The 12,906-nt window shown below is 40.4% G+C and overlaps 1 protein-coding gene across 5 annotated transcripts in view; it reads left to right on the top strand.

Annotated features, from left to right (window-relative positions):
- BBS4 (Bardet-Biedl syndrome 4) overlaps positions 1-12,906 on the top strand; it is a 45,829-nt gene that overhangs the window by 16,036 nt on the left and 16,887 nt on the right. The window contains exons 3-6 of one of the 5 annotated variants that reach the window (XM_061430288.1): positions 4,871-4,928; positions 8,074-8,153; positions 10,111-10,174; positions 11,422-11,533. The exons of 1 other annotated variant lie outside the window; for it this stretch is intronic. In XM_061430288.1, coding sequence (XP_061286272.1) covers positions 4,889-4,928; positions 8,074-8,153; positions 10,111-10,174; positions 11,422-11,533 — 296 coding nt within the window. In that variant the 5' untranslated portion in view covers positions 4,871-4,888. Of the gene's footprint in view, positions 1-4,858; positions 4,929-8,073; positions 8,154-10,110; positions 10,175-11,421; positions 11,534-12,906 lie in introns of those variants that run through there. 3 more of the 5 variants (XM_061430289.1, XM_061430291.1, XM_061430290.1) reach the window with 3 other exon arrangements.

The following is a 12,906-nucleotide window of genomic DNA, read 5'->3' on the forward strand; positions in this document are numbered from 1 at the left end:
AATAGTGTTAACTTCTAATTTAAATAGAAGGTACTATATACAACTTTTATTTTTCCCCGATGATAGTAAAATCTACAAATTTTAGGTGCCCAGTTTTTGAATTTTGACAAATAACATATGTAGTCATCAGCTAGGATGAGTTAAATATTTTTATCACCCAGAAAGTTTCTTCCAGCTCCTTCCCAGTCAGTACTTCCTTCAGTTCCCTAGAGGGAACCATTGTTCTGATTTCTGTCCCTGAAAGTAAATTTTGTCTGTCTGTGCTTGAACTTCTTGTCATGAAGTCATACAGCAGTGCATCTTTTGATCAGTTTTTTTTTTTTTTTTTTTTTACAACTCGGTTACAGTTCTGAGTTTTATTTGGCAAGCAAAGGATAGTACACCCTCGAGGTGTGAGAGTGGGCCGGCCTCAAAGGAGAGGCCTCAATCCATCTTGCTTCTCTTTTTATACGTTTTGTCTTCTCCTTGCTGAGCCTGCTCTATGTAAATTGGGCTAGCCAAGAAGGGGGTGTGCTTGTTTCACCTGAAGTTCTCACTCTGGTCCACGGATTTTCTTTTGTTCCGTTGTTACATTTTCAGAGGCTTTTCCCTTTCTTTGTCTTTTAGCCACTGCCATTTTTTACTCCTTTTTTCATCAGAAGTTTTAATTTTGATGAAGGGTGATTTATTAATTTTTTTCTTTATGGTTAATGCTTTTTGTGTCTTGTCTAGGAGGTTATGACCCTTACCCTCAGACTGAGTTGTGTGCCCCCACCTCTTCTGCATTGGTATTGCAGAAATTAATCTTTTTGGTTGAGGGGGTGTTTAATTTGATTCTTGACACTTTTATTAACATATACCATATATACAGAAAAGTACATGTTATAATTGTACAGCTTAATACGTTTTTACAAAGTGAACATATCCATGTACTCACCATCTTTTTTTTAAACATAAAACCAATGTATGTATTTATTTTTAATTCATTGATTATTTTATTTTTGGCTGTACTGGATCTTCATTGCTTTGTGCAGGCTTTCTCTGGTTGAGGGGAGCTGTTCTTGTGTGTGGGCTTCTCACTGCAGTGATTTCTCGTATTGTGGAGCTCCGGCTCTAGGGTGAGTGGGCTCAGTAGTTACAGCACACAGATTTAGTTGCTCCACCACATGTGGAATTTTCCTGGACTAGGGATCAAGTCTGTGTTCTCTGTATTGCCAGGCGGATTTTCTTATCCACTGTGCCACCAAGGAAGTCCTTGTACTCACCATCTTGATTAAATTATAGAACATCATCAACATCTCAGAGGCCTCCCTCATACCCCCTGCTGCTGCTGCTGCTAAGTTGCTTCAGTCGTGTCCGACTCTGCGTGACCCCATAGACAGCAGCCCACCAGGCCCCGCCGTCCCTGGGATTCTTCAGGCAAGAACACTGGAGTGGGTTGCCATTTCCTTCTCCAACGCATGAAAGTGAAAAGTGAAAGTGAAGTCGCTCAGTGAGAGCGACTCTTAGCGACCCCATGGACTGCAGCCCACCAGACTCCTCCGCCCATGGGATTTTCCAGGCAGGATACTCCCTACCAGTCATTAACTACTCCTCTCAAAGATGGTTACTTAGGTATTTAGGGTTTTACCTACTTTTGAACTTTATATAAGTGGATGGAATCATTCAGTGTATACATTTCAGTATCTGACTTTTTTGCTCAAAATTATCTTTTTGGTATTCATGTATCTTGTTGCATGCAATAATGGCTGTTTTTTCCATTATAACATAGTATTGCATTATGGGTTGATAGCCCAGTTTATTCACTTTACTTGGAATGAACATTTGGGATACTTTCATTTTGAGATGTTACACATAATGCCATCCTTAAAGTGTATGTTTTTTTTGGTACACTTATGTAGCAGGATTTGTACTTATGTACACTTAGTAGCAGGATTGCTGGGTCACTGGGAAGGATGTACTTAAGTTCAGTAGATATGAGCAAAGTTTCCAAATACAATTAATATAATCCCCTTTGTGTATGTGTACACTTTCCCATATGCTTAATTATGCATAGAAATTCCTTAGAAAATAACTCACTTTCTAGCGAGGAGGAGGAATGGACAGAGTCTTTAATATTCTCTCTGTCCTTTCAGTTTTATTTTTACTGTATGTATGTAGGGTTGTTTTAATTTTTTTTTTAATTGAAAATCTTGTTATCATAATATGTCAAAAGTCCTGTTCTGCTTTTTTTGATAATAGGAAAACTTTGATATCATTATTAATTTTGTGTTGCTAAGTTACTCATTTAACTACACCAAGTTTCATCCCAATTATAAAGGACTTTCCAGTGTTAAAATGTATAAAATTGGAAAGTTCTTTACAATTGGGACAGAAACTTGCTGTGGTTAAATGAGTAATTTGGAGGCCTGGGATATAGCCCTGCCTCTCCCATTAATAAGCTCTTGAATATAGGCAAATCACTTAACCTCTGGAATCTTAATTTCCTCATTTGTGAATAGTCCCAAAATTGTATGACTCACTAGCCTCATGGGAATATTCAGTGGAATAATAAGGGAGAAAACACTTTGCACTATATATATATATAAATTAGTGTTCATATTATTATAGATATAAGTAAGCCATATAAATGTATAAAAATATCATATATAAATATGGGGAATTAAGTTTTGATTTTAGAAAGTAAGATAGTTTAAAATAATCTAGGGTATATAGTAAGGGCTTCCTCAGTGGTGGAGTGGTAAAGAATCCACCCGCAATGCAACAGATGCAGATTCGATCCCTGGGTTGGGAAGATCCCATGGAGGAGGAGATGGCAAGCCATTCCAGTACTGCCTGTAAAATGCCATGGACAGAGGAGCCTGGAGGGTTATAGTCCATGGGATTGAAAAGATTCGGACACAGCTAAGCACACATGCACACAGGGTATGTAGTAAAACCATAATCTGTTATATGAATTGTTCCTTTCTTCCTCATCCCAGTTTATGTTCATGAGAGGCAAACCTGTTGGATAGGTAGCAGTTTAATATTTTTTTTATAACGCTGTCTTCTAGCACGTACCCTTGGGTGACTGCTGAGTCAGTCTAGTTTCTGCCTCCTTCATCCTCATTTATATTTCTGAGCAGAGGTGGCATTTCTGCTGATCCTGGAGCTGTTTGCCCTCAAGTCCGTTCCTCACCCTTCCCTTCTCTGCTGAGTATTGTGAGGAGCAGACCCTTGCGGGCTTCATTCCTTCCTAGGCTGTGGTGTCAGCACAGTTTCTGGCTGGATTAGCAAGTGAGGGGAACTGGCAGGAGACTGGAGGGTGGGAGGAAGGAGAAGACAGGGCTTTCCCTTCTTTCTCTCTGCTTTGGGAAGTTGGAGGAGTAGCGTGGCTTCTGAAGCGTCTCTTGTTGCTTCTGGCAGTCAGGCCATATGCTTTGAGCTTCTTCCAGGTAAGCTCAGCCTTAGGTACGGGTAGCAATACACTCCCTCGTTTTTTCCCTCAGTTCAGAGGTGGTAGTGACTTGTTCCCATGCTAACCTCTGATTTGCATCACTGTTCCCCCGTTGGTTCTCATTTCTGCCCTCACCTGTTCGCTGCATTGAAGCCCTTCTGTTTTAAATCCTCAAGTAGTTTCTGTTTCCTCATTAGACCCTGTCTGATACAGAGCTCAAATTGATATAACAAAAATGCCTTCCATATTTCAAGATTTGTTATTTCTTTTGATGTCCCCAGTAATATACTGAGGTAGAAAAGTATTATAGTTCCTATTTTAACATGAGGAAATTAACTTGTTGAATAACTACTTGCAGATTTTTCATAATTTCTCCAGTGAAAATTATAGGGGGAAAATGGAGGCCCAGAGACTTAAATTACTTGCTCTAAGTCCCACAGAAGTCTGTTACTGATTGAAGATTGGACTTCTACATGTAAAAATCCTATGTGCAACGTGTCTTCTCCTTAATGAGATCTGTTACCAAAGAAGTGTTCATTTATAATGTACTTACAAAAGCTTTAGTCATTGTAGAAAATTTTTTAATTAAAAATTTAAAGCACAATAATTTTCTGCTCAACATCCCAGATGCTGGGAAAGATCGAGGGCAGAAGGAGCGGGGGGCAACAGAGGATGAGATGGTTGATGGCATCATCAACTCAATGTACATGAGTTTGAGCAAACTCCCAAGAGAGAGTGAAGGACAGGGAATCCTGGCATGCTGCTGTCCATGAGGTTGCAAAGAGTCGGACGTGACTTAGTTACTAAGCAACAACATTTGTATATCCAGGGTGCTATTCACTACCGTTAATCAATGTAATGTAAAGTTTTGAATTTTGGTTATTTTTATGAATAAAAATACAATAGGGCAAATTACAGGGAAGAATTCTTGTGATGTCATGTTTGTTTGGTTATGGAATTGTTTAAGACGTGTCTGGTGTATTCTTAAGAGGAGGAAAGAAAGAGACGTCACAAAAGAGTGGAATGGGGACAGGAGAAGAGAAGGGCAAGGGAGTATTGTTGCCAGGTCACCAGCCTTCCGCCGCCACTGCCTTGGTGATGGTGGAGAGCTATGTGGGAGCTGGAGATGTGAATCAGGTCTTTTTACAGTCACCTGAAAGGCTTTACCTTGTCTTGATAAAAAATGGGAGGGGGCAGTGTGCTGAGTGAGATCTTTTTTACAAACAGCTGAAAAACTTACTGTGTCATTATCTCATCAGCTGGTTACCTGACCTCCATGGTAATATAGACTCCTAAATTTAGTGTAGCATGGGAGATGACTACCTTGCTCTGCTATAAAATACAGGAGGAGGCTCTACTTTGCACTTAAATGTCTTATTGTTTTTAGGATCTATCAAATAGGTAATTCTCCTAATACTTGCAAAAGCATGTGTGAACCAGTATCCCTGTTTGTAGGGGGAATTTGACTGAGCAATGATCTGGAGTACAAGAAATTCAGCTTACACATTTACAGGTAAAATTCTAACTAAATTCAGGATTCATAGGGATTTCTGTGGTATCTAGAATTTCCTCATCTTCAAAACTGACTAATAATAATCATAAAAATAACATCCACAGCTAGCCCTTCTTTAGGGCTTACTGTGTACCAGACAGTACTCGAATCTCTTTATGTGTATTGTCATTCAGTCCTCACAACTCAGGGGGGATATTTTATCCCCTGATCTTCTACTTAAGTGTGAGGAATATATCACTAATAATGGGTATTTTATTATCATCTGTCCCTTCTGCTAGTACTGTCTTACCAGCCCTCAACTCTGCCCTGATTACAAGCTCCCCGGAAGCTTATAATCAGTTTTGTTCACTTTTGTATCCCCATTGCCTAGAACAGTGCCTGGCATGTGGTTGGTACTCAGTGAATATTTGTTGAATGAATGAGTTTTTTATAGATGAGGAAACTAAGTTTTCCAAGATTACACAGTAATAGGACAATATTACAGATCACTGTAATGATCTGTAAAGTCTTTGGTGAACCTAGAGTTCTTTTAACTTTTAGACAAGCTATCATCAAGAGTGTGAAATGACTGTTGCTGCTGCTGCTGCTGCTGCTAAGTCACTTGTCTGACTCTCTGCGACCCCATAGACGGCAGCCCACCAAGCTCCCCGTCCCTGGGATTCTCCAGGCAAGAACACTGGAGTGGGTTGCCATTTCCTTCTCCAATGCAGAAAAGTGAAAGTGGAGTCACTCAGTCGTGTCCGACTCTTAGCAACTCCATGGACTGAAGCCCACCAGGCTCCTGTGTCCATGGGATTTTCCAGGCAAGAGTACTGGAGTGGGGTGCCATCGCCTTCTCCAGAAATGACTGTTAGGCACTTGAATTTGGTGGTGCTTTCCCTTCTTCTAATTCCTACTCTATTTCATGAGCCTCTGGGCCCTTGAGATACTTTACAAATTGAACTTTTTTTTTCTCCCATTCGTCACCCATGGAACACAAAAAATAGTTCATCCTTTATTGTAAGATTTTAATAATACTGTGTGTGTGTGTGTGCTAAGTTGTTTCAGTCATGTCCAACTCTTTGCGAACCTTTGGACTGTAACCTACTAGAGTCCTCTGTCCATGGCATTCTCCAGGCAAGAATACTGGAGTGGGTTGCCATGCCCTTCTCCAGGGGCTCTTCCCAACCCAGGGATTGAACCTGCATCTCTTGTGTCTCCTGTGTTGGCTGGCAGGTTCTTTATCACTAGTGTCACCCAGGAAGTCCAAGATTTTAATAATAAGAAAGACTCAAATTTGCATTTTATAAATTTTCTTTAGGCTATAGAAGCAGTGATAGTGATATTATAAACTCAAAGGATTCAGTGTCTCCTTTCCTTCAGAAAAGGGGTAGGTAACAGTGAGGTAGGTCATACAGTTGAGACTTGCTTTAAGATTGCATACACACCCACTCACATCTGCCTTTAAGCTTGATGATTTGTGTGGTCTTCTGTAGGAAATTTAACTTCGGAAATGGTTAGTTAGGCAGAACAGGAATGGCTAATATCTGATGTTTGATGGGGCGCAGGGGAAGAGAAGGAAGGAAAAAAAAGTCTTTGAAGAGTCTCACATAAGCCCTACTGACTAGAAGAAGGGTGATCCTAGTCAGAGAATGTGGGTAATTGGAAAATGAAGAGTTAGGTTGCTTAACATTTAATCTTTTTTTCTTTCTTCTTCTTTATAAAATCATATCCATATTTCTGTCATAATTTCACTTTATAAACTCCATTGTTATTCCCTATTGGAAAAGAAAAAAGCATTCTTAATTGTGGCTCAGCTTGGTAAAGAATCCTCCTGCAATGTGGGAGACCTGGGTTTGATCCCTGAGTTGGGAAGATCCTCTGGAGAAGGAAAAGGCTACCCACTCCAGTATTCTGGCCTGGAGAATTCCATGGACTGTATGGTCCATGGGGTCACAAAGAGTCAGACATGACTGAGTGACTTTCACTTTCAACATTAATTCTGGGTCACAGTAAGCTTTTTTCCTTCCCATCATTATTAATATTATGCACATGTAAGTCTTGGGTTTTTTGTTGTTATATCGCCTATGGTTCTGGAACAGAATGATTACAAATCATTTCCCTTTCTTCCCCTGGTGTACCCTTTTTTTTACATTTTGAAAAATAAGGGAACACCAAAACTTCCCCCGTGGTCCAGTGGTTCAGTCTCCACTGTAGGGGATGCAGGTTTCATCTGTAGTCTTGGAACTAAGATCCCATATGTGGTGTGGTGTGGCCAAAAAAAAAAGTGACCGTTAAACTAATCAGGGAATACCTCAAACATGTATTAAAATGCATAAAAAATAACAAATACCCATGTGCTTACAGGCCAGATTTAATAAATAAAAACATTTAGACTTATATGTTTTAGAGCTTTTAATTTTTTTGATAGCTAAAGCATTAAAGAGTTTAATTCTCCTTTTTATTGATTTCTAATTCATTCTTCCTTCTTCCTTGAGGTCTCCACTGTTCTGAGGTTGATGTGAATAACTGTCTCCCTTTTTACCATAGAAAAGTTAACTTCTTAATGAATTTTTACCTATAATTTAATTGAATTCAAAGAAATAGTAACTCATAGTTTCTCTATTGTGAATCATTTTCAGTGTCTGAGGTGTCTGAAATATTTTTCTCCTTGTTGACTTCTCATAACTGGGCAACAGTATAACGTTTCACATTTGAGCTATTGCTAAGACTGTGTTTAGCTATTTTTGGTCCTCTGATCTGTTAGATGTGATATTAACTATGTTATATATATTTTGTTAGTAATACTCCTGAAATATCTTTTGGAAAGTCATTTTATTCACCTACCAAAACCCGGAAGAGAGAGAAAGGAAAAGAGGGAAGGAATGATTCTGTTTTTCCCTTCAGGCAAGTTATCAGTTGAGAAACTGATATTATGAACCACACAAACTTTACAGGAATATATATTAAATTTGTACTAGTAGGACAAGTATCTCTTAATGTAATAATCCACACATTTTTAATACACTTTGGTTAAAAATGGTCAGCAGCATGAAGAATTTAACATGATATTACAGTCTCCTTTTGGTTAGTTTAGACATGAGGACAATGCTCAAGGAGAAAACCTAACAATGACTGTTTGTTTTTGTCAAAATATGCTACCCAGCTCCGGAGTTTCCTATTTTGGAGAAGCAGAACTGGTTGATACATCTCTATTATATCCAGAAGGATTATGAAGCATGCAAGGTGAGAGGCTGCAGTGATAGAGAACACGAGAGGCAGGCTTTGATTAAGCATCTGTCTCTGTCACTCAGTTTGTATGGCAGGTAGTAACCCGTTATTTTAATAATGTGTGAAATCTTGTTTCTTCACATTTTGTGTATCAGTTAGCTTTTGCTGTGATAATGCTGCTTAACAAACAACCTCAGAATGTCAGTGGCCTTATTTATTCCTCGTGGGCCTTCAGATCGGCTATGGTTGGCGGGGTTTAGCCATAGTCTGTGGAGCAGGTTCCAGTGTGCTCCATGTGTCTTCCCTTTTCAAGACCAGGCTGAAGGAGCCGCTACTCTCTGGGACGTGTTGGTCTTATGGTAGAGAGCATATGTTCAAGTCAGCATAGTGTTTAACTTTTTGATCTCTGGATAGGTGAAAAATGGTGTTTCACTTTTATTTCATAATTCTTGTGGTGAGCTTGATCCTTTGTATATTTTAAAACCATTTGTATTTTCTTTTTTCTAAACTGTATCTTTGGTGACAGTATATATGTTACATACTTGCTGGCAGAGAATAGTATCATCATGCAAAATATATCCTTGGTATTGTCTTTTTTTGGCATTCAGAGCTTTGTAATGCTTTTAAGGTTGTGATTTTTGTACCTGTCACATTTGTACCCACAGCAGTGCGAAGAACTAGCAATGTTTTGTTCCAGTATGGATTTGGAAAGTTTTTTTTCCTTCTGTGATACTATCCTTATTTCCCCTTTCCTTTATTGACCACTTTTTCTGTTTCCTTTCTTTCGGCTTCTCTTCCTTTGTTTGTTTCTTAAGAATTAGGGCCGTCCCTGTGTACTATCCTTGACTCTTTGCTTGTTCTGCACACTTCTTCCTGATTGCCAGATCAGTCTGATGCGTACTGAATGCTTCACAGACATTTCAAATTCAACTTTTCTGTAGCTAAATTTACCTGCTTCCTTCCATACCTATTGCTGCTTTTTTCCTATCCCTTGATTCCTCACATATACTCCTTGTCCATGTCTTGTTCAGTTGTGTCTGACTCTTTGTGATCCTGTGGATTGCAACATACCAGGCTTCTCTGTCGATCACCATCTCCCAGAGTTTGCTCAAGTTCATGTCCATTGCATCAGTGATGCCATCCAGCCATCCCATCCTCCGACGCCCTCTTCTCCCTCTACCCTCAATCCTTCCCAGCATCAAGGACCTCTCCTGTGAGGCTGGCTGTTCGCATCAGACAACCAAAATACTGGAGTCTCAGCCTCAGTGTCTGTCCTTCCAGTGAATATTCAGGGCTGATTTCCCTTAAGATTGACTGGTTTGATCTCCTTGCTGTCCAAGGGACTCTCAGGAGTCCTCTCCAGCACCACAGTGCGAAGGCATCAACTCTTTGGCGCTCTGCCTTCTTTATGGTCCACCTCTCATAACTGTATGTGACCACTGGGAAGACCACAGCCTTGACTACTTGGGCCTTTGTTGGCAGAGCAGTGTCGCTGCTTTTCAACACACTGTTTAGGTTTGTCATAGCTTTCCTACCAAGAAGGAAATGTCCTCTGATTTCGTGGTTGCAGTCACCATCCACAGTGATCTTAGAGCCCTAGAAGAGGAAATCTGTCACTATTTCCACATTTCTCCCCCTGCATCTGCCGGGGGGATGGCAGGATCTAGTTTTGTCAATATTTAGTTTTAAGCTGGCTCTTCCACTCTCCCCCGTCACCCTCATCAAGAGGCCTTCCAGTTCCCCCTCGCTCTCTGCCATCAGGGTGGTACCGTTTGCATATCTGAGGTTTTTGATATTTCTCCCACCTATCTTGATTCCAGCTTGTAACTTATCCAGCCTGGCATTTCTCATGATGTGCTCAGCGTATAGATCAAACAGGGTGACAGCAGACAGGTGTCCATGTCTTCCTGTACTTAAAAACACTTGAAGACACTTAACCACTACTCAGAGGTATTGTTTGTTTCTTTTTCAGGCTGTTATCAAAGAACAGCTTCAGGAGACTCACGGGTTATGTGAATATGCTATCTATGTCCAAGGTGAGACATATATTTCTTCTCTTCTTGCTAGAGAAATGCACACTCTGCCTAGATTCTGGAAAAAGAGCAACTTATGAAATACTTAAATGCAAGTAAATGTTCCACAAATCTCTTGCTTAGTATTACTGTTTTTTTTGAAATCAGAACATAATTATTGTGCTGGATCTGACCTCAGAAATGACTAGTTCTGTTAAAAAGCTTGCTACTGCCCTTCACCCCTATTCTAGTTTCTGGCTAGTGTTTTTCAGAATTGTTGTTAGGGTCGCTGCCTCCTGCAGAAGAGGCTTTTCAAGAATTCTTTGCAGTCAAGCTAGAAGAGATGAGAAAAAGCTTGAGGATTTTTTGTACGGGAGTCAGGGAAGGGAAGAAGCTTAGAGGTATACAGGACAAAGCAGAGAATAAATGGAAGTCATCAGAAATCAAATATTATAGGGACTGAATAATATAGGGATTAGAGGGATTGACTGGAATTTTACTCTGTGGTGCCCAAGTAGCGTCCTTGGTTGCTACTTGGGCACCAGGAACTTTCTGACTCTTTGATGTAAATGAATGGTTTTGTTTCCCATTCTGCATTTGTAGTCTTCAGATTAATATGCAGTTAATTAATATGCAATTTTCTGATGTAATTGGTAATACATTAACATATCTAGGACATTGTGGCAAAATAATGCTTATTTATTCCCAATATCACCAGTTCCAGACTTACAGTGCCTCATACTACTTAAGCATGTAAATCTTCTGAAAACTTAGGCCTAGGAAAATGATTGATTCTGATTGGTTGCTAGACTGAGAACCAACTCTGAAATATTACTGCATTCTTTGCCAGCATCTCCTTGTTGGACTTGGGTTTTTGATTGCACTTGCCCCATTTGGGTGTACTCTCTGAAAACTATCAGGTGAAGTTGGAATTATCGTGATAAATAGCGCATCTGATAGGAGCTATAAGAATTTCTTACAGTGAAGAGTTTCTGGAATAATTTACAAGGCACCCGATTATCTGCCTGTTGGAAGCTGGGAGTGGAGAAATAGGTAGGTCCCAGATACCTTAAAAAAAGGTTTTAGCTCATCACCAACTTTGCTGTTTGTTTCAATCCATCTGAAGTCATATCTGATTGTATTTTAAGACACAGTTATCCAAGGGGTTTCTTTGATAAGATTTCCTACTTCCCTCTTTCTCCAGTTTTTCACATGGCAGGCTCCATTCTTAGAACATGATTTTATTTTCTGTGTTTTCTCTCTCTTGGCAGCTTTGATATTTCGCCTGGAAGGAAATATCCAAGAATCCCTAAGACTCTTTCAGATGTGTGCTTTCCTCAGCCCTCAGTGTGCTGATAACCTCAAGCAGGTGGCCAGATCTTTGTAAGTATTGGCAGCCTGGAGGCCTTCGGGCACTGGTGGAGAATAGTGTAAAGTGCATTCTCAGGCTGGGGCTTGCTTACAGAGAAGTGTAACGAATTCACTTTGAAGAGTGTGGATTAATTTTGAAATTTGATAAAATGAGATAACCAGTATAAAGCAACTGAGTATTTCAAATACTGCATATTCTAGTTTGATAGGAGAACGCTGATAGTATTTCTCAAATAGTAACATTTTGTGCTTCAAGTACCCTAATCATATTGCCAACCCATGGAATTTTTCTTGCCTACTGTTCCAATACTTAGCATAATACTATATACACAGTAGTTTTGTAGTGTTTGTTAAGTGTTTGTTCTGTTTTGTAGTGTTTAAGTGTTTGTTAAGCCTCTGAAGGCTCCTGGATTCTGGCACTCTCTAGAATCTTTATAAGCTTTTAAGTACTAATAGCTTTACTACTTGGAGAAGGCAATGGCACCCCACTCCAGTACTCTTGCCTGGAAAATCCCATGGACAGAGGAGCCTGGTGGGCTGCAGTCCATGGGGTCACTAAGAGTTGGACACGGAGCGACTTCACTTTCACTTTTCACTTTCATGCATTGGAGAAGCATATGGCAACCGACTCCAGTGTTCTTGCCTGGAGAATCCCAGGGACAGGGGAGCCTGGTGGGCTGCCGTCTATGGGAGTCGCGCAGAGTCGGACACGACTGAAGCGACGCAGCAGCAGCAGCAGCAGCTTTACTACTCCAGAGTAGTAGAGTGTGATCTGTGGAGTTCCCACCCTCACTTTCTAACCTGCAGTGTCATCGATACCTGCATTGTCTTTGCACAGAGGCTGATTCTCCCCTGTGTCTCCAGAATTAGTATCAAGGAAAGAGACTTAGTTTGGAAGAGAAGGGCATGTTCCTAATACATGATGATGAAAAATTGTGGCAATTCTTGTTTAACGTAGAATTAATTTGGCTTGTTTCTTGGTCTACATTTATTGTACATTGGGGAAAATACACAAGACTTTCATTAAAATTGGGGCTTCCCCAGTGGCTCAGATGGTAAACAATCCACCTGCAGTGCAGGAGACACAGGAGACCTGGGTTCAATCCCTGGGTCAGGAAGATCCCCTGGAGAAGGGAATGGCTACCAACTCCAGTATTCTTGCCTGGAGAATTCCATGGACAGAGGAGCTGGGCAAGCTACAGTCCATGGGGTTGCAGAGTTGGACACGACTAAGCAACTAACGCTTTCACTAAAATTGGTATAGAATGGAACCAAGGCCTTGGAATAGCTACCAGCTCTGTCCCTACCAAGAGCTTCTGCTGTTGGTATATGAGAGTCTCACTGGCTAAACCCACACAAGCCAGTCATAGAGAAGAGGCTTCCAA

The sequence above is a fragment of the Bos javanicus genome, chromosome 10 (genome assembly GCF_032452875.1).
Source record: "Bos javanicus breed banteng chromosome 10, ARS-OSU_banteng_1.0, whole genome shotgun sequence".
Classification (NCBI taxonomy): Eukaryota; Metazoa; Chordata; class Mammalia; order Artiodactyla; family Bovidae; genus Bos; species Bos javanicus.